General features: G+C 42.7%; 1 protein-coding gene and 1 long non-coding RNA gene across 15 annotated transcripts in view; one reads left to right on the top strand and one right to left on the bottom strand.

The window, feature by feature from the left end:
* Nucleotides 1–21,502, top strand: part of NFIA (nuclear factor I A) — a 576,588-nt gene that overhangs the window by 195,446 nt on the left and 359,640 nt on the right. For 3 of the 12 annotated variants that reach the window (XM_026006973.2, XM_026006974.2, XM_026006972.2), the window contains exons 1-2: nt 6,639–7,060; nt 17,903–18,434. In XM_026006973.2, the coding sequence (XP_025862758.1) occupies nt 6,980–7,060; nt 17,903–18,434 (613 nt within the window). In that variant the 5' untranslated portion in view covers nt 6,639–6,979. Of the gene's footprint in view, nt 1–6,638; nt 7,061–11,346; nt 11,620–11,683; nt 11,743–12,020; nt 12,381–17,902; nt 18,435–21,502 lie in introns of those variants that run through there. The other 9 variants (XM_072730767.1, XM_072730768.1, XM_072730766.1 and 6 more) reach the window with 6 other exon arrangements.
* LOC140594751 (uncharacterized) lies at nt 10,345–11,482 on the bottom strand. 3 transcript variants are annotated; one of them, XR_011995979.1, is made up of 3 exons: nt 11,349–11,385; nt 10,908–11,072; nt 10,345–10,754 (listed from the first exon to the last, which is right to left on the bottom strand). It is a non-coding gene; the product is annotated as an uncharacterized lncRNA (long non-coding RNA). The 3 variants fall into 3 exon arrangements; XR_011995977.1 differs by lacking the exon at nt 10,908–11,072 and having other exon boundaries at nt 11,349–11,482; XR_011995978.1 differs by lacking the exon at nt 11,349–11,385 and having other exon boundaries at nt 10,908–11,190.

Genomic DNA, 21,502 nt, shown 5'->3' with positions numbered 1-21,502 from the left:
TTATTGTAAAACCTTTTGGATAAATAAAACTATCTATATTCTTTATTCTGTGCTGTATTATAAACAATTGTTGGTGGTATAGGCCTTCACGGAAGAGAAACCTAAATTTATAACAGTTTCACATTCATGATTTCATTGAATTCTATCAAAATCCTGAGAAGTGGGGCTGATAATATTTACATTTTACTGAGAAGGAAGTCAGAGGGAGATATTTTGAACTGCCCAAAGCCACAAAGAGCAGAGAATAGAGAACCAGTTCAGCTCATATAGCTCTTACCACCAAGGTAGAGTCCTAGACTGTTGCTCTCATCTCCACCCTCCCTTATTTTTCCTGAAAATTATCTTTTGACTGTCTGAACATGTTTTGGTAAATCTTTCAGGTACCAGCCTAGATTTTATAGACATCCCTTTGGTTTAGATAATTAACCGTTTTCTTTCTCCTATCTGATTCACTATTTCTTCACTTGCCCAGGCCTCTTTTCAGCTGCGATACCAGAGATAATTATTCACTCCTTTCCCGTTCCTGCAAAATATCCTCTACATGATGTAATGAAACTGGCACTGGACTAGGAATTAGTTCTTTACCAGCTGTGTAGCCATGAGCTAGCTACTTCACTCTGTAAGTTTCGGTTTTGTCATCTGTACCATGTGGTGACTGGAAACTTCTGAGCTCCCTTTTAGCTTTCCTTCTGTAAACTAGAAGCTCATGCTTCACACCCATGGCCTTAGTCAAGACCCAGTCTTCCTCTCTCTGATTATCCTAGCAGCTCAGTTGCATGACATTTGTGGTTCTTCAAGAACCTCTGCAATTTATTGTGGTGTGTGTCCAAGATAAGAAGGATGGATCTGTGGGGTGCAGGAAACAGGGAGCTGTCTTCAATGGGTGTAAAGTTTCAGCTAGGCCAGATGAATAAGTTCTAGAGATTTGCTATAAGACCATAGTGCTGGTAGTTAACAGTACAGTGTTAAGAGGGTAGACTTACCCCCAAAGAGAGTAGTTTTTACCCTATAATGAGAGTGAGGGGCCAAGGAAACTCTGGGAGGCGTTGGAAATGTCTATTGTCTTGATTGTGGTTATGGTACCATGGGTGTTTGTGTATGCCCAAACTTATTAAAATGTATATATTAAATATGTGCAGTTTTTTGTATATCAACTATACCTCAATAAAGCTGTTAAAAAGAAATGGGTCCATTTATTTACCTTTGATCATGGTTAGAGCCAGCCAAACATTAAAATGGTACTTAAAAAAATTTGAAGCCTCAACTCTTTCCCAAGTCAAACATCATAGCCAGAGCTTTGGGGAGGAATATTAAATGAGTTGAATTCGGGCAGCTCAGGTGGCTCAGAGGTTTAGCGCCGCCTTCAGCCCAGGGTGTGATCCTGGAGGCCTGGGATCCAGTCTCATGTCTGGTTCCCTGCATGGAGCCTGTGTCCGGCAACCTCTACCTGTGTCTCTGCCTCTCTCTGTGTGTCTCTTATGAATAAATAAATAAAATCTTTTTTAAAAAAATAAATGAGTTGAATTCTATTCAACCACTCACTAAGTGAATAATGTTGAGTGACTCCCTATAGTTTCTTGAGCCTTAGTTTCCTCATTTGTGTGGTGAGAAAGACAGTGCCTGACTCACCTATCCAGAAGGAGGGTTAACAATGACAACATGTGTGGAAGTTCTGTAAAAAGCCAACTCAATGCCCTACTATTTATACTTAAAATTTCCCTTTAGTGATAATGCCATGCCTTGAATCAGCCACAGTCCTGAGCTTGTATTACATCAAAGTTCAAGGTAGGAAAAGCATTTGTTCATCTCCCCATTCACACATTAATTTACCAAACATCTATTGGCTTGTAAGGCCACAAGGATGAATAAAGGCATTGCACTTTCAAGGAGCTCATAGTCTAGCAGGCAAACACACAAATAAATAACTGGCACATGATGTGAAGATAACTGTCCTAGAGATGAGTATAAGATGTCAGAGAACACCCAGGAGGGATTGCCAATTCTGCGCAGGGGAGGTGGGAAGTAGCATTAAACTGACTGGTTCATGGGGAAAAAAAAAAAGAGAATGGAACAGGGAGAAAACATTAGAGACTTCTGGGCAGAAAAAAATCACACAAACCAATAAAGAGAGAAATAGACGTGCATGCTGTGTTCATAAAGTGGTGAAAGTAGAAAAGTGACTCATTTAATGCGTCTGGGGTGAGGCACAATAGAGAGAGATTAGGCAGGAGGAAAGTCTGGAAAAGGAGGCTGATAACAAAATCAATAGGAAAAATGGATGAACTTTTTTTTTTTTTAGTTTAAATAAATCAAATTTTAAAAAATTAAAAAAGAAAATTCCAAATGTAATTTGTATTAAATTGGGAAAAGCCATAAGCTTCTTGAGAGGAAACAATCCAAAGGTACCATGAAATTGTTTTATTATCTTGATGATGATGATGATGATGGTGATAGTCAAGGCTGGGCTGCCAAATCAGAGATCTAAAAATATAGTGGCTTAAATATGACCTAGGCTAGACAAGCGCTCTGTTCCATAGGGTCACTTAGGGACCCAGGTTCCCTCTATCTTGCTGCTCCCTTGTCTCCCATGTCATTGTCCCTGGTCTCTGTAATTGAAGTTGAGCCTCTAACATGACTTTGTTGCAGCCTTTGGGAAGGCCACAATTTTAGGACAAATTTATTTTAAGCTAGTGACATGGAAGGTTGACTCAAAAATTCTTCTCCATTCTATTGTGATCTTAATAATGTGTCATGCCTGTCTGCAAGGATGGTTAGGAGATAGAGGCCCTAGACTGTTCATTTATGCAACCAAGAATAGAGAGAGACCAGTTTAGGGGACAACAGTCTGCCAAAACTTCCTGATTAGGGAGTCTCATAAATTCCTAGATTTACATTTGCTTCTAGTATTTATCATTTATATTGTCACGTTGGTCCTCTAAATGCCAGTGTTGATTACTTAGCCTAAAAAGTGCTTTGGATGATCTAGGATTTACCCAGTCAAATCAAGAAAATGTGAAATGTATCCCTGTAGTCAACATTCAATTTAGTTCACAAATTTAAAACTATAGTATTAGAAAAACACTGCAATTTTGAATCACGTTGCTAAATCTGTAAGTCTGATGTTGTAGTCTCCATATCAATGCCCTGCAAGAGGATTAAGTTTTTATTTGGGTCAACAAAGCAGAATTCCTGGAAGAACCTACTATTTTCAAGGCATAAAGCCAGACTACGTGGAAATATGAGGCTCTTAATGGGGTTGGCAACCCAAAGTCACACTATTGGATGTGCAGCTGATTTTTTTGGTGGCATGGTGGGACTGATGTCACTGGAATGCAAATTCGTAGGGTGAGAATAGCCAATATAAACACTTAATCCATGTGTGCTATTGTTCCTGTTATGACTATTATTTTAAAATTATTTAATATTGGTAGGCTTAAGGATATAGAAGTGGAGTAAAGAGAGCTTCTTTCACTAATAGGTCTTATTATATATATCTTGTGGGTATTTGGAGTTGGGAGAGTCTGGAAAAACTGTATTCCTAAATTGTCCCTGTTGATCAAAGTCCCTAAAAACTAATATTAATGGTGGGTCTCTCTTCCTTTTTCTCCTTTCATCCACCCTCTGCTCTTGCTTCCCTCTCTTTCTCTTGCTCATTCATTCTTGCTGTGCATAGTTCCAGATTTCATCTTCTCTCACCTCTAATTGGTCTCCTTGCCTCCTTTGCTGGGATGATCTTTCTAATCTGCAAAGTTACTTTGTGTATCTTTTGGTTAAATCCCTTTGATGTCTCCCCTTCCCTCCAGTGAAAGTTTAAACCTCTCACAAGGCTCTCTACTGTCTTGCCTCAGCCTGACTTTCTAACTTCATCTCTCTAGCTACTATGATACAAGCTAATTCTAGCTAGAGCAAGTTGCCACAGTTGCATACATCTCCATCCTCTGGCCCAGGGCATACACTGACATCACTGTGCTTTCCTGGACATGAATGCCCTGCCTCTCCTTTGTCCACCTGACAAATGCATACTTCTGGCCGAACACAATGTCATTTCCTCTTTTTTAACCTTCTATGTATGACTCTCCCTATGTATATACCCAGGCAAAATCAGTTATTCTATCATCTGTAGTTCTATTGCCCTTTACATATATATATCCAAGTTGAACTCAGCACTTATCACATTACATTATTGTTTATTTGGGGGGGCTTTATATATTCCATGGGACTAAAAGCTTCTTGAAGCCAGGGACAGTGTCTTCTTCTCTGTGTCTCCAGCTCTTAACACATTCAAAGTACCTGGAATATGGTACACATTAAGCAGTAACAGTGGTATTACTATAGCGACAATATGTTGAGCACACATAATGTTCTAGGTAAATTACATGTTCTCTAAATATCTCCTATATTCCATATGAGGAATCTAAATCTTACAGAGGTTAAATAATTTGTCTGGAGTCATATAGCAGGACCAACATTAATACCTAAATTGGACTACAAAGCCTATACTATGCTGTTGTTGACTAGATGCAGATATAAAATGTCACTTTGGAAATGGTGCTAAACTACCATATTGAACTAAGTTAATGAACTACAGACACGCAAACAAAACTCACTGTTACCACCTACTAACAAGGCCTGACTTGCTTAGCATTGGTGATTATTCAGACGTAGCATCTACAGAGCAATGCAGTACAAGTTGATACTTCTTTTTTTTTTAAATTTTTTTTTAAATTTTTATTTATTTATGATAGTCACAGAGAGAGAGAGAGAGAGAGAGAGAGGCGCAGAGACACAGGCAGAGGGAGAAGCAGGCTCCATGCACTGGGAGCCTGATGTGGGATTCGATCCCGGGTCTCCAGGATCGCGCCCTGGGCCAAAGGCAGGCGCCAAACCACTGCGCCACCCAGGGATCCCCAAGTTGATCCTTCTTGTGCATTCGAAAGGCTCTTACCTCTTGACAAGATCCTCCATTCTCACAATAGGTCGATGTCCTATTTTAGGGGTGTTATGTAACTATCTCAAGGTCACACAGCCTAGCACCAGCTGAACAAGGCCTAGAAGTTTTTTGGGTTACTTAAAAAAAATTTTTTTTCTTTTTACTTAAGCCATTAAATCCCATTAACTGTATTTCTAGAGTGAAAGTCCTATGCCAAGTTGAAATGGATGCTCAGTAGAAGGGGCCAGGATTAAATGCCACAGACTTTCTAGAGCAAGACAGTATCTGAATCTACAAGAGGCAGACCAGAACAGCAAAGCTTGTCTAAAACAACCGGTGGCCACAGTACCATACCTTTCAGTAATGTTGCATCGGTTAGCTTGTTGTATAGTGCAAGCCTAAAGCCAAAAATGTGGTTCAAAACAAAATAGGAGGTTTCTCTAACCTCTAATTTAACTGTGCGAGGTCTTGTTATTAATTAATAGGTGCCTTCACCAAGGACAGTTTAAGAAAATCAGACAACTGCCAGGTTGCTTCCAATTCCTCTCGACTTCTTATTGGATAATTTTTATCAAGTGAGCTAAGCACACATTTTCCTGTAACTCAGTTATTCAGCAAAAAACATCCAAAGCTACTTAACTGACGCAAAGCAAACAAACGCAATAGCCCTGGTTGTGATGCTTTCCATTTAAAGGGACACTCCCTTCCTTTAGAGTCGCCTTCCCCGCACCACCACTGCACCAAGGGCTAGTCTGTTGTTTAAAACAAACACTTAAAAGGTTGACATTGAGATGGTATTAAAGAGCCTGGGTTAATGAAATAAGATGAATCAGTTAGGTGAAGCACTTAATGTTCCAATAACTACATTAACAGCCTCCCCCTCCCCATTTCAATCGTGCAAACCCAGCCCTTCTCTTGGGGCGATGGGATGGGGGTGGGGGGGGTGGGGGGGGGAGGGCGTCAAACTTTGTGGAATCCCGGTTTTGTAAGGATATTGACACAATAGATGCTTGGCAATTAAGCTAGAATTCCACTGGCATCTCCCCCCTTTAAAGGGACAACTTTATTTTTGAGGGAGCCCACCTAACAATTTTATGTTCAGTCATCTGCAGAGAGCAGAACCGGCCAGGCTTTTCCTTTCGGAATCTAAAGTAGAAGCTTTATTTCACTGCAAGTTCTCTGTGACATTTTGCACTCTCGTGATTTAATGCACCAAAGAGGATCTTTAACTCTTGGTCTACACCAGTGAAAATAAAGGTTAAATCTCTCACTAACCATCATGAACTAGCCTAATAACTCACGAGAGGCTATGGAAAAAGAAACCGAGAGAGCAGCTGTGCAGACTTGATTAAAACGTACAAAACCCGCACAACCGCAGGCCAAGGTCCTGCATCCTCACATAGTCCTAGTACCGGCTGCGAGGTCCGCAAGCAGGGGAACTTCCACCGCGCCAAAAACACGATCCTGCGAGCCGGGCCTAGTAACACTGGAGCTTTTCTTCCGAACGGTGTGCAGACCGGAGCCTGCGCTGAATGCCGGGGCTCCTATTGGCCACGCACCGTGGGGGAGGAGGAGACTGGCGGGCAGGGAGACGGGAGGAGGGGAGAAGGGGGCAAGGCCTGGTCCCTGCCCCCTCCCCGCCCCCTCCGCAGGCTGCCGCCGGCGCCTAGTGCGTGGTTACTATGCAAATTGCAGCGATTGCGGAAATAAACAAGGGGGTAGGGAGAGGAGAGAGGGACTGCGAATCGATTGCAACTTCTGCAAAGTCTCGTACAATCCAAAGCACACAAGGCAAAACCAGAGAGAATCTGAGAACCAGCCAGCCCGGGTTGGATTGCTATCAAAAGAGGAGAGAGAGAGAGAGAGAGAGAGAGAGAGAGAGAGTGACAGTGAGAGAGGCAGAGAGCGCGCATTGCAATTGCAAAAGCCTTCTGATTTGGAGTTAAAAAAAAAAAAATCTCCAAGAAGCCTGCAATTGGCCAACAGCTTTAAAAAAAAATCTCTTCCGGGTTTTCAACGGTTCCAAGTTTATTTAGATTTTTTTTTTTAATGCAAAAAAGGGAGACAACAAATGAAGCCATTCGTCTGAACATTTTAAAGTTTCTCACGTACTCTTTTTACATTGCAATGGTACGTGGTACATCTTAAACTTTCTATTTTGCGTTTATACGATGTGTGTTTTATAAACAACAATAATGGTAGAATGATTTTGTTTAATGGCTAAGACTTTAAAATTTCTCTGGCTTGCATATGCATTTAAGTGATTGCTGGGTGAATGTTTATTGTGATGGTTCTGTTTTAAAGACGTAGCTTTGTGGATGGCTTTTTTTTTTTTTCTATGTGCATCAGAGACCGGGTTTCCTTTTTTTTTTTTTTTCCTCCCCGAGATTTGAAAAAAATTGCTGAGCTTGACAGATTTTTTTCCTCCTAGCGCTTGCTCGGTTCCAGAAAGGGGGAAAAAAATCCTGTACGTGCTCTGTTCTGTAAAAAGACGTCTGGCCTCAGCAGTCAACCTAACTCGAAAAGAAATGTCTGGACCCGGAGAATAATTGACGATTCGATCCTCTAATCAATGGGACAACATGGGAGATTGACAAAAGCTTTATCCAATCGTGAGGAAGCCTGGGTGTACAATGGTTCTCAGTAGCCAGAGGGGGCGGGGCAGAAAAGATCTAAAGTTCTCTGCGGCTCTGAAGGGGATGATGTGGTTCAAGCTGTCAAAGCTACAAGCTCTTCCGGATTTAGCAAGCACAATAGGAAAGAGTTTTTGAGTTTAAGAAAAAAAAAAAAAACTGATTGGGGGAATTTTTGCATGAATTGTAATGCTTTCCTAATTGCCTTTCGGAGAAAGTTAGAAAAACTCTTCTAGGGAAATATTAACTTTGCATTAATTATTATTTTTGAATTCGGGGAAGCTTTTAACTGTTGTGCAAGGGGAGGTTCAACTTTTAAAAATGCGTGGCTTAAAAACTTGCCTGAACTATCCAGGACGGTACTGAGCTTTGGAAAGTCACATATTGGATAGGCAGCATTACAAACTTCCCTGGTTATCTTAGAAGCTTTGACTTTTCAAGTACTTTGCAGGAATAGGCAAGCCTCTCTTCCTGAACTCTAAACAGTAGTTTTAGGGGAGATAGAATGTTTCACAGGTGGATTGACAGCTGTTTTATACATTTGAAAGGAGGAAGGGGAGAAAGCGTTTTTTTTTCTCCACTCTTCTTGAATTCTGCTGTTTAAATATATGGTCGGTACCAAATAGGATATTAAGGCTGGCCAAGTTCACATTTGTTCTTGTTACCACAACAACCCCTGTGGAGGGTGTGTGTGTGTGTGTGTGTGTGTGTGTGGAAGATTGTTGACTTGCTAACTCTTAGCTGGAGTATGGCCTCTTGGACAAGTCTTTGATACCAATCCAGTGGAAGCCAACTGCAGTAGCTTGTCTTGGAGACAGTAACTGGCAGCCTCTGACCAAAGTACATCCATCTCTTCCTTCCCTCTGAGCACCTAATTCTGTTGGGAAGCGAATGGAAAATAAGTATGGGCTCTTTCCCATCTTTGGATTAAATTCCCATCGAGCTATTTCCCAAGGCTTTAGGCCTTCTAATCAAATCTGGTTTGGAAATTTGACGTTAAAATCCACTTGGATTCTCAGTTCAGTGACATTATTCAATTTAGTATTATATGCATCTAAGAAAGATCTGCACACAAGTGACCAGCAGGTCAAAAAAACTAGAGAAAAATATTGGAAAATGCTAGTGATAAAGTTAGTCTTGGTAACAACTACAGAGTTAATGGCATTGTCACTTATGAACCCCAATTTTATCTTCACTGCTTTGGGCATTAAAATCTAAATCATATTAATAAGATCTTCCTACCAAGTAACCTCCCGAAATGAGAGGTATTTGAGCTGTACATATAAGTGAAACCTTATTGACGTAATTTATATATCTAAGAGGATTTCACTAAAGCTGGCAAGGTAACATTTCTGCAAATAAAACACAGTAAATGCAAGGCTGGGCTCTGTGCCAGGAAGAATATGGATAGCAGAGAGCATGACAGGAGCCTCCTTTGCGCAAAGACAATCCCATTTCAAGGCAGCCTCCTAGCACTTGCAAAATAAATGATTGGAGCGGTTATTTCCAATAAGGGGTTTATCCTTCCTAACAATGGTTCATTTATGTGATTGCAGGAAACTAGGTTTTGTACTTCACCTGTTTCCTACAACTGTTCTCCCTTACTATCCTTTCTTCCTTCTCCCCTCCTTCCATCCGAGCTCTCTCTCAAGTGTCTTTAGTATCTTTGTGAACTCTGGACAAGGATTTACTTTTGCAACTTGGGAAGAGGGGAGAGTTGGAAATGTTTTCTACCCCCAGACTGCCCTTTGCGGAACATCTGTTTCTTTGTGTGTGTGTTTAAATTTATGCCTGTTGGAGAGAAAGTTACCAGAAGCCTTTCTGTAACTGTAACTCTTCTACTGTATTTTTCTCAGTCTTGTTTCCAAAGGCTGTAGTTGGAACGGTGCTTTGTAGAGTTCCCCCCGCCTCTCCCCCTCCTTCCCCCCCCCCCATCCCGCGGGGGAGGGAGCGGGAGCTGGCGGAGATAGGAGAGAAAGCAGGAGCGGATGTGCAGGGCTTTGGTGCTGAACTTGGATCCAGCCCTTGCCTAGAGGGCGCAAACAATCGTCCCATATCCAAAAGTCTTACGAAGGGCGCCAAAAGTTACTTAAGATAATATTGCTAACCGCAGAGAGCTGGAAATCGCGGGCACGTTCACTGCTGCAACAAAAGAAGTTTTTAAACTAGAAATATCAGCATTAAATTACTTTTCCCTATTTTTTAAAAACCAGGGCGGTGTGCCAATCCCTGAAAAAAAAAAAAAAACCCTTTTCTTTTTCTTAAGATTCGGTTAAAAGTAAGAATCTTTCTTGTTTTGGAAAGAGGCAGATGTGAACTCTATCTTTTAATACAGCAAAAGAAAGATTTTAATCTGCTCTGGAAGAGAGCTTCCCAAGAGTACACACGGAACAATAACTTCTCACTGTGCCTCAGTTACATGTTGGGACTGTCAGCCAGAAACTTCTATCGAGGAAACTTGGAGCGAGTTGAAGTTATAGATCCCAGCAAAGGTTTCCGTGGCCAGGGAGGGTGTCTCTGTAACTCAGCTTAGCTTTTAGGACATTTCTCTTCTGCTGAAATCCAAAAGGAACCAAGGAGAAGCAGTTATTTAGTTGGGGGAAAATGGGACTCTCTCATTAAAGATTTAAGCCATTATCTCCCCTCACCCCTTAATAAATAATTTGAGACGTTTCCAAGGATGTTTAGGAGGGGGGTTTGTGAAGATGGTCTTGAGCATTCAGAAATTATTTTAGCCACAAAGCAACTGGAGAACGAGCATAGAATGACTTTAGACACATGCAGAATATTTCAGAGGATTATATTTTGCTTTTTCCAGTAACAGATTTCTTGCCCCTTACTTAAAGGGAAAAAAAAAAAGGGTGGAGGGTGCAGAGGGGAACGCAGTCTGAATGAGAGTGGCCTTAGCACGTCACCTCTCACTCACCTGCAGAGTGGGCATTCCTACAGGAGTTTCCTCTTTTCAGAGGCTCTCTGGCTCTGTAACCTCTGCCAAGGTGCAGATTTCCCAGTCTGTGTGCCAGTGTCTTTCACCCTGGTCTTTCCTCTTGGAATTTTGAGAAGGGTTCGCAAATGCAGCAGGCTTGCAAACTACAGTTAGGAAGATGGGGGATGAGGAGTTGGGATAGGGGTCCGGGGAAAAAGAAGGGTTTTGTTGTTGTTGTTGTTGTTGTTCCATCAGAGAGGAAAGCCTGGAGAGAAAATATGAGGTTAAAAAAACTGGAAAAGCAGGCTTATTGGCAACTTGCCAAACCCTAAAAACCACCCCCCTTTTATGCCAAAACAATACTTTAGCAAACCTAAAATAATTGCAGGAAGCTCTTTTCCATTTTAAGAATGATTACCTGGGGGAGGAAAAAAGAGGGGATTCTTAAAAGGCACCCTTCCAGAGGTGTCCCAGGAACGGGGACGGTAATGATAGCCTGTGTCCAGTTCTGGGCACGCGTCTGTGGACCAGAATATCTCCCTTCCCTTAGGGGACATCCCTTTCACATTTTTTTTTTTCCCTCCTAAAAAGAAAAAGATGTCACAGCTAAACCACTGTTGTTTCTGAACGTGATAGAACTTTTTCTATGGCGTCTGTGTTCAGACCCACTAGTTTCACAGTCCTGGGAGGGAGAACGCTCATTAATCTCCGCCTCCTTTTCTCCAGACACCCCCCCCTTCTTTTACCCCCCCCCCAAATCCGGTGACTCTTCTGTGTGAAATTATTCCCCACCACCCCCGCTTCTGAATGCCATAGGACTGAAGCTGCACAAAGTTTGCAGGATTTTGTGCATAATTACCTCTACCGACGATCTATTCCCACAGAAAGCTTCGCTGGAGAGATCACAATGCTTTGAGCCGTACCGCATTTCAGAGGGGGGGGGGGCGGAAAAGTTACCTAGGAGGTCTGATTTTTTAAAAAAATTTGCATACATGCAAATTTGCCCCCCCTCTCCCCCCACCCCGCACCCCCCCGGCCTGCTCCTCGGTTTTCTACGTGCGCACACAGCGAGCCGGGAGCGCAGGGCAACCTGGCAAAGTTGCCCAAGTCCTCCACCGAGGTCCGCGAAGGTCTGCGGCGGGGCTGGGGGGATGGGGATGAGGAAAAGTAGTTTTGTTTGCTTAAGCACATCCTGTGGCAGCCTATAGCTGCCCGGGAGTACAGACTGTAACTGCTCCTCACTGCGTTACCCAGTAATGCGCTGAGCGGGGAAGCGGGGGCGGGGGGGGCCGAGGGAGCGAGAGAGCCTGCGAGCGAGGGAGCGAGAGAGGGAGCGAGCGAGCGAGCGAGCGCGAGCGGCCGCGGAGGCTCGGGACCCGGCTGGCCGCGCGGCGCCGCAGCCGCCCCCTCCCCCACGCACCCCCCCCCCCCCCCCCCGGCGGCGGCGCGAGCGGGCGGCGGCTGTGCGGTGCGGTGCAGAGCGGTGGCGGAGGCGGAGGCGGAGGCGGAGGCGGAGGCGGGCGCGCGGGCAGCTCGCGGGCACCCGGCCGGGCGGGCGGGCGCGGGCGCGGGCGCGGGAAAGGGTGCGCTATGCCTTTAACGCCCGCGTACAGTAGACATGTATAGTGGAGCGCAGGGAAACTCTAGGCGGGGTTAAAGTTCAGCTCATGGAGCGGCAATCGCGCTGGCTGGCTGGCTGCAGTTGAGCCGAGTTGGAAATGTGAACGCAAGAAGCAGGCTTGATTTTTTTTCTCCCCCCTCTCTCTCTCTCCCTCTCTCCCTCTGTCTCCTCTCTCACCCGCACTCACGCACACCTCCAACCCGCACACCCAGACGCGCACGCACACCCCGCCGCCCGGCAGTTATGTATTCTCCGCTCTGTCTCACCCAGGTAAGCAGCTGTGTGCATGCGGCGGGTGTGTGGCAGGGCGGGGGCGCGGGGCGCGGGGCGCGGGGCGCGGGGCGCGGGGCGCGGGGGTGGGGGCCGGGCGCGGGCGCGGGCGCAGCCCCGGGCGGGCGCGGGGGGCCGGGGGCCGTCGCGCCGGCCAGGCCCGGGGCATGTGCCTCGCTGTGTGCCCGTGTCTGCGCGTGTTTCTGTGTGTGTGCGCGCGTGTGCTCGTGTGTGTCGGGGGGAGGCGGGGGGAATGCAGCTTCAAGAAAGTAACTTTGTTTCCATGCGGGTGCGTTCCTCCTGCACGGCCATTTGTGTGGGCACATGGCTAATGGCGCCCTCTTATTAATGCGTTAATTAATATCGGGGCGACCGGCTGCGGAACGGCGGTGTTTGCGGACGCCCCGCACGTGTTCGGCGGGGCTGCAGCCCATGACGCGCCGAAATCTGGACTCAGCGTTTCTGCAGCCGGCAGGCCGGTGTCTAGTTCCGCGGCTCCGGGCTCCGGGCTCCGGGCTCCGGGCTCCGGGGAGGGGCCGCCCTCCGAGCCCGCCGCGCGCCCCGCACGCTCGGGGCCACGGAAGCCCCCGGTGCGGGGAACTCGCGCCCCTGCGCCCACGGCCCGCGCGCGGAGCCCGCGCCGCCGCAGCCTCCCCAAACTCTTACTTTTGTTTATTGTTTGTCAGCCTTTGCGGTCCGGCCGCGGGAGGGACGCGGGCGGGCGGGCGGGCGGGCCGGCGCCCGGGCCCGGCCGGGACAGCGCCCCTCGGACGCGGGCGGCGGCGGCGGCGGCGGCGGCGGCGAGCCGGCCCCCGGGCTCGGCGGAGCGGGCTGCGTGGACGCGCGTCCCGCGGCGCCGGCCGGGTGGAGCCTGCGTCCTTGCCGCCCGCCGCCCGCTCGCTCGCTTTCCCGAGTGAAAGTTTGGGCGCCGGCACGAGCCCACGCCGCGCAGGGCTGCGAGCCGCGGAGGCCGCGGGCCGCGGGCCGGGGAGCGCCGGGCGGAGTTGGGCTCCGGGCCGCGAGCCCGAGCAGCAACCCGGGCCGGACGCGGCTCCCCCCGCCGCCGCCGCCGCCGCCGCCGCCTCCCGCCGCCGCCGCCGCCGCGCGACTCGGGCAGCTCCGCGCGCAGGACGGGGGCAACTTTTCGCCTCCGACTCTACTGCGACCGTGGGTCCCTCTGCCCCCGCCCCTCCTTCCCAGGTCCTCCCTTTCCATCCCTCTCTTGTCTTCACCACCCTGGGCAAAATATTGCTACTCCACGGCCCCGAATCTGGCCCCTTTTGAATACATTATTTATTTTCTTGGACTAAAAGGCATGAAGTCAAAGTGATTTTTGCGCTTAAAAAAAAATTTATTTATTTATTTTTTTTTGGAAAAAAGTGTGAGCTTTCATAGTGTTTTGGTACGTTGCAGTCTGACCATTAATCACCCACATGAAGTTGTATGCTCCATATAAAATGTTTATTTATCACTCCCTTAAAAAAAAAAAAAAAAACCTGCTACCACTTACTGCTTTCATTTAGCAGGAGATAACGGTTTAACCCGAATACTTTATGGAAGGTTAAAAAGTACCAGTGATTTTTTTTTTCCCTTTCCTCTCTAGATTCTGGATTTATTTCTCACATGACATCCTTTCTTATTGCAATATCTAACAGGAATAATACCGGCTATTTGATCTCAGAAGACTCTTAAATGCATCTTTTATGTTGAAATGGTCTGTTTGGGATTCAGGCCTAGCATTAGTAATGGGTAGCAGTTGCTTTGAGTTATTGTAAAAGTTTTTTATTTTTCCCTAACAAACTTCCAAAGTTCCTATTTTAGTAACTTGTGGAAGTGTGGAATGAAACTTTTCCAACCACTTCTGGCAAGGTTCACAATTGCATATGGATAAGATGCAAAGTGTAAGAGAATTTGAATGAGTTATGACTACAGTGGAAATGCTGAGATTCAAAGGCTGAAGTTCTTGCTGGCAAAAGTTTGCAGCAGAGAGAACTTGTAGACAATACCAGGGTGCTGCAATAATGGGGCATGACCTTAGCAGATACATGAACGTCTTCTCAAGTGAGCTCTCGAGAAAGATAAATTTATATTTTGGGTTGGTGCATATATAAGGATACCTGTGTATCCATGCAGGCCCAGGGCATAGTCAGGTACTTGACAAAGCTGGATTCTCTTGGCTCATGAGCTATTAACACATTAAGAAAGTTAAAAAAAAAAAAAAAAAAACAACAACCATATTTGGCAGCGTGATTGATACACTCCCTAGGCCTTTTTCTGGAAACACCAGTAAAAGAAACACTTAGTATAACAGTTTGTGAAGAAATAGTACACTAACTAGTGAATGAGAAGAATTTTTAATTCTTCTCTTAAAAATTGATTTACAATTTTATTTAACTTGCTGGAATGCTTACAAGCTTTAGAACCAGTTTTAAAAAGAAAGACTTAGGTGGTTTATTGGTCATTAAAGAAAAAGTCCAGTAAGCACAGTGAAAGAAGTACTCTAAATGAAAGAATAAACTCCATGTACGTGTATGCAATTTTTAAAACTTTATCAGGAAAATGCCAGACGTCATCTTTTAATCCATATAAGCATATCATAGCCAAATCATTTATCTGGCCATAGAACGATAGCCCAGTAGAAATTTATAGGTGAACCTTTAAAAGTAGTTCTAGAAATATCAGCGTTTAGTGGTTCTTAAACTTGGCTTACTTACAAACATCAACATATAAGATGCTGATTCAAAGTCATATGGCTTTTGAAACAGGTTTTCAGGTTTGTTTTCATTGGTGGCCTAGAATTTTCTCACTGAGTACATATGTAAAATATTCTTTATTATCTCCCGAATATCTTGAAATATTACATGGCTTATGGTAATATGTGCAGCAACATGCTTTATAGGGACATATATATATATATATTTTTTTTTTTTAATTAATTTATGCTGTGCCTTGACATTTCCTACAAGTTAATGATATTCTTTACTTTTGATGGTCTGGAGTATTTCTAATTGTGAGTTGAGAAAGATGATTAGCGCTTTGATAGTACATGTGAGTAAAGTTATACAAAATATTGTGCACTTTTACTGGCACATTCTTGAGACCTTTGGGGAGTGATAAGTTGTAAATACTTTTGATGCAGAATTGGGGACTTAGATTATTCTTAATAATTAGTTGACAGAGTTGGCCTCATTTAAGGGTTTTTATGGTGAGATATATAGGCATTTGGTTGGCAGGTAAACAAAATCCTCTTGAACACGAAATGAACGCAGTTCGCAGTCCTGTGAGCAGCACACTTAGGAGTATCTTCAAACACTTAAATGACATTTTAGAATGGTTTTTAAAAAATGTTTATTATTATTATTAAAGCTTTTGAATAAGATAACATTTTAACATAAATGTGAATTGTTTGGAACTTAGTTGTTCTTTGCTTTATAAAATGGGCCTGAGATTTTAAAATGAAATCTTTTGGTGAAAGCTCACTTTGTAGTTAAGGTAGACTCCAGGAGTTCTTAACATAATACCACAGAACCTTGGTCCCTAGCATGTCCTGTAAAAATCAATCTATGTGAAGGACTGTTTCAATCCCAAATTTTATGTATTTTAGAGCATTTCAAGGATGAGCCCAGAATTTAGTAATGTTTAAATGCTTTGCGGTGTGGCGTATACCTTGTTAGATAAACTGTGACCTGAAAAAATCCCCCCTTCTCTCTTTTAAAGTATGGCAATAAGAAAGGTTCTTAAACATCAGAAATTTAAAATGTTTATGGTAAAGAATAATATGATTCTTGCATTTTTTTTCTGTTCCCTCTCCACTTGAAGAATGCACACGTGTTATAAAAGCTGACTTCTCTTTTGGATTTTTATTGAAAAAGAGCAGTTTTCAAAGCTAAATTTGCAATGCTGAGTCTAAAATTTGTTCAGAGAAGTAAAAGATAAATGCCAATTATTGAAGTGATTTATTATGTATTACATTAATATGTACTTTAAAAATAATCATATATAGTGTTTAGATGATTGATTATAATTTATAATATTTTAACAGACCTGATAAAATATTTTTCCAATTTTAGCCACTCAATTTACGTTTGAACATTTAAAAATTTAATAATTTTTGTATAGTAATAGTATTTTGGACATTACAGTTACTTGTGCCTCCAAAGTATATATTTAAATGGACATTACAAACCAAAAAAGAACGCATTTTATAATATTTGTGTGTCCTACTCTCTTTTTAAAAAAGTCATCAAATATCTTTTTGGTTTTCTTATCCTCATTTATTTGAAAGTAAATAATTTATCTTTTGGGGGTTTGTGCGGCGGAGAGAAGTTATGTAAGATTAGTGTGGGTTGGTTAATCAAAAGTTAGATGTACTCAGAAAGCTTTGTGGAGGTTACTGTTTAATTTTTCTTTAATTTTACATTTATATTTCCTAAGGAAATATCAAGTAAAAAAATCAAACATTTTCATAAGACAGTAAGAAAAATTTAAATATTTTAAATTGAATTTTATTTTCAAATTACTTGAATTTTAAGAGGCAACCGTGAGGGTTTTCCTGGAGTCTTGTAAACATTAAATGTACCACGTTCTCTGTTTCCTTGTGAGAAAAAGCCTGAAATATTAATTTCAGGAATTAAATACTGATTCTCTTTTTTTTAGGGATGATTATTACCGAAGGCATTTCACAAAATTAACTGTATTTAGTTGCAACCCTGTTGTCACAATGACGCATTCTGTTTACTATCCGGCATGTACGCTTTTCTTTGTTTCCCCCCCCCCTTTTTTTTTTCTTTTTGTTTCATTCCCATAGTATCAGCAAGTATGTCTTGGAAATAGATCTTTTATTTCAGTCTGAAGAATATCAAATTCATCGTTTCTATATGCCAGATTTTTCTAAGTTTTTGACTAAAAAAATTCTATGCAACCGTAATCCTTAAGAAGGAATTAAGATGTTACCAAAATGCCTAAGAAACAGATTAGAGTCTACATGCAATATTTTTAGAGGGAAAGTCTTTGTTTTCATTGATCGTCGAGATGATTTTTTTTGCTCCTAGACTTCCATAAACATTGACTGGCATCTAAATGTTTAGGATTTGCCAATCTGGCGGCCGAGCCCTGGCTGTACTACAAGTAGTGAGGTCAAGGCTGGAGCAAAATTAGATATGCCTTTCTTGAAATAGGGTTACGATTATATATTGTTATAAGCATTTCAATAAATTTCACTTACTATCTAAAGGATTTGGGACCTAAGCCTGGCAATAGGACCTGGTGCACTTTGGTGAACACATCTAAACATTTAAAAATTTTTAGCAATTTTCTTCTTTGAGATTGTGAGAAATGCTACCGTTTCCTTTTTTTCCCCTGTCAGATTTCCCATAGGCATCCTCTGTATAATTTTGGTAATGTAATGCCTGAGTTAGCTTTCAAGTGAAATAAGCATTTCTTTTTAAATGACCATCTGAAGAAAAAGTTCTTTCCTTTTGTTTTCATGCTAGTTACATTTTTGTGTTTATTCATTCCTCCAGGATGAATTTCATCCTTTCATTGAAGCACTTCTGCCCCACGTCCGAGCCTTTGCCTACACATGGTTCAACCTGCAGGCCCGAAAACGAAAATACTTCAAAAAACACGAAAAGCGTATGTCAAAAGAAGAAGAGAGAGCCGTGAAGGATGAGTTGCTAAGTGAAAAACCAGAGGTCAAGCAGAAGTGGGCATCTCGACTTCTGGCCAAGTTGCGAAAAGATATCCGACCTGAGTACCGAGAGGATTTTGTTCTTACAGTTACGGGGAAAAAGCCTCCATGTTGTGTTCTTTCCAACCCAGACCAGAAAGGCAAGATGCGAAGAATTGACTGCCTTCGCCAGGCAGATAAAGTCTGGAGGTTGGACCTTGTTATGGTGATTTTATTTAAAGGTATTCCGCTCGAAAGTACTGATGGCGAGCGCCTTGTAAAGTCCCCACAGTGCTCTAACCCAGGGCTCTGTGTGCAGCCCCATCACATAGGGGTTTCTGTTAAGGAACTCGATTTATATTTGGCATACTTTGTGCATGCAGCAGGTAAGTGCGATGGGGAGAAGTTGTTCGACTTTCTTGTGTGTTTCTTTTCTGCTGACCTCCGTATGTGCCGGGGCCATTCCCGAACCCTCTGAGTTATTGCAGGCCACGTACAGAGGGACAGTGTGGTTTCAGAGGTAAACCAGAGTCAGAACAGCCAGCAGCCCCACAGTCTGCAGGGACACCTTCATTCAGGTGGATAAGCCCAGTTTTGAGAGGACTCTCACTCACCAAGTTCTGTTCTTTTGGTGAGTGGTGTTATCAGAGGTGTTGGTAGTCCTGTGATATGTTTAGGTCACCCTTTTTTGATGATGGGTGAGAGAAGCCTCCTAAAACTTCTGTAATAAAGGGGATGTTGTAAATGGCAAGTGGAGATTTCGTTCACAAGCGCTGGGTTTGGTGGTGAGGCAGTATTTTTAGTTGCTTATCTTCTGGGTGTGTTTTTAACCTACTGGGGCCTCTTGAACCCCCTGCTAGTTAAGAAGAGGTGGTACGAGTACTATCAAATTGCTGATCATTTAGGAAGGAAAAAGAATCACATTAATAGGCAAACTTAGTAGCTCTGTATTTAGGAATTTGTAGTGTCTAAGCTGAGCGAGAAACAAACCAACTCTTTAATTGATGGGGAGGTTAATCTTAAAAGTAGCCAATCTGTGTAGTGCATGAATGCACTGAGAAATCGATATTGATCATTGATTTAGTGAGTTGCTTTGATTGGTGATAAGATTCTTTATTGTTTGAAGGCTGGTTTTGAGGCATGTTTTACCTGTGTATATATTACAGCATTTAGAGTAGCATTCAGGCTAAAACTATTGAGCGCTGACTAAAAGAATGCATTTTTACTTTGTTTCTTTTGCCTTGATTTAGACAAAAGGTTCATTGTGTTATGGGAAAGCTCAGGTCTTGTGTAACTTGTTGACTTTTTTATATGTACATATCGGCCTTGCTAGATTTTACTTTCATGGCAATTACTTGAGCCAGATGGAAAAAAGAAGGTTGTGGAATCCTACAAGTAGGCTGTTTTGGGGTTCATATATTTATGTATTTTTTTTCCACAAAGGAGAGAGGTGTTACCTGTAAAATCAACACTGTACTGTTTTTGTAAAATGTTTTTAATTCTAAGAATGTGAGCTTTTTTAAAAAAAGAAGCCAGCTGATAGCCTATTCTCTATTATTTTTCTCGATATATGTTTTAGAAAGAGAACTTTTGTTATCCATCTGTCCTTACATAAGAAACTGGAGAAATTAACTTCGCAAGCATGTCACATTATCATTTGCATTCTGTTGGCAGGGGATAGATAAGTATTTTAGAGGATGTGATCTGTAAGTGTTTCAAATATTTGGGTTTTGGAGAATGTATACTTAATTGGTAAGGAGTGCCTGTTGCTTTAGCCCGTTCTGGGTAGTGAAATGAAAAGGCAACACCTCTCTAATGACCTCTAGACAGGAACAAGTATCCCTTTCTTAATCCCCTTTTCACCCTATTGTTACTTTGTTTTCTCTACTGGAAAAGCAGAGTTAAATTTTTAAAAAATTAATTTGTGTATGTAAGTGGAGGTTCCGAAAGAGAAAGGCAAGGTGCAAAAAAAAAAAAAAAAAAAAAAAAAAAGATGGGTGTTGTAAGTGCTTTCAGGGAGGACTCTTTAAGATCTTGTGTTTAATCTTTTTGATATTTAGAAAAGTAAATAATTTATAAATTATAACAAATGCTCTCGTTGGACCAGTCAAGAAAAAATGCGGGTGCTGCCAACAGGTGGTGCACATCATGGGGTGTGCTTCCTTACCAGGTACCCCAAAATGGAATACCACTTACACTTTTGTCCCTTTGAGAAGCACTCGTTCTGAGTTTTAGATATAAATATTTCCCTTAGATTGCAGGAGCTGCAGCCTTCCTAGCTAGTGCCATAACGTGCATCCTCTGTCGTCGCTGACTGTGTGTTACTGTGCTGTTGCTCCAAATCCTTGAGCTAACATGGTTGCTGGTGGTTTCAGTACCTGAAGGGATTCTGTTGGTAAAATGACAGGTAGAAGGTGGCTTTGGAGAGGTAGCATCCTTATTGCTTATGAAAGATTTATTGACAGCAACATGGATCAGACTACCTTTCGGTTTGGTTTTCCTGACGTATCCCAGAATCCCTTGGTAGGCCTGAATGGCAGCCAAGTGTTAGACCATTGGCTTTCACAGAGCGCGGTGATGGCTGCGGCTCTGTGCACGCAACAGGACGACTGCAAAAGAAAATATTAAGGGCCTTTTGTCTGAAAATATTACAAATTTGATTTAAGAGATTTAGAGACCTGTTATTTGTGGAAGGGAAGCTCATTGCCAATACAAATATGAGGTAGATCGGTCAACTTACATACAACTGATTTGACAAGCATCTGTTATAATACTGAAGATTTGTAAACACTAAACAATGTTTTTACCTCCTTAAAAGTTTTGAGAACTTGCCAGTATTGGCAGGAGGCAGAGACTCTGAAACGTGCTTCAAGAAACATGCCAAAACCATTGTGGCCTTTTCACCTATAGTGGATTTCCCCCCCTCCTCTCTTTTGCTGTGTTGCATTTTTTTTTTTCCTTCTGAAATGCCATTTTTCCCTCTAGATAGTCCCTCAAATGAAATTTTTTTTTCTCTTCTAAAAACGTATATGATAATTACGGCTTCATGCCTCGGCCTTCTCTTTGGTAGGAGGTTGAAATCTTAGGACACATGTGTAAATACTGGAAGCCAGTGCAGAATCAATCTTTTTTTTTTTTTTTTCAAAGCGGAGGTGATTTATTCGAAGACTTACTGAGATGCTAAAATACAATACATAAACTACATCACGGTTTTTTTTTCTCTCAATCCAGCAGCATTAGAACTGTGTGAATTTTGTGGCTGATAAACAGTAACAAGTATAATGAAATTGGAGTGATTCTATAAGCCTGAGAATTTCATCTCGTTAAAAGTATAAAAGAGTAAAACCGTGTTATGCCCTCCATTTGGTCTTTATTTGAGTCGTCCTTCCATATGTATCGTATGACAACTTGAAGATGTTATGGAATTGTGGCAAATGGTTTTCTTTGTGGGCGT

The sequence above is a fragment of the Vulpes vulpes genome, chromosome 12 (assembly GCF_048418805.1).
Source record: "Vulpes vulpes isolate BD-2025 chromosome 12, VulVul3, whole genome shotgun sequence".
In the NCBI taxonomy this organism is placed as follows: domain Eukaryota; kingdom Metazoa; phylum Chordata; class Mammalia; order Carnivora; family Canidae; genus Vulpes; species Vulpes vulpes.
Note: the sequence above shows the minus strand (reverse complement) of the source record. Positions and strands in the feature narration are given on the sequence as shown.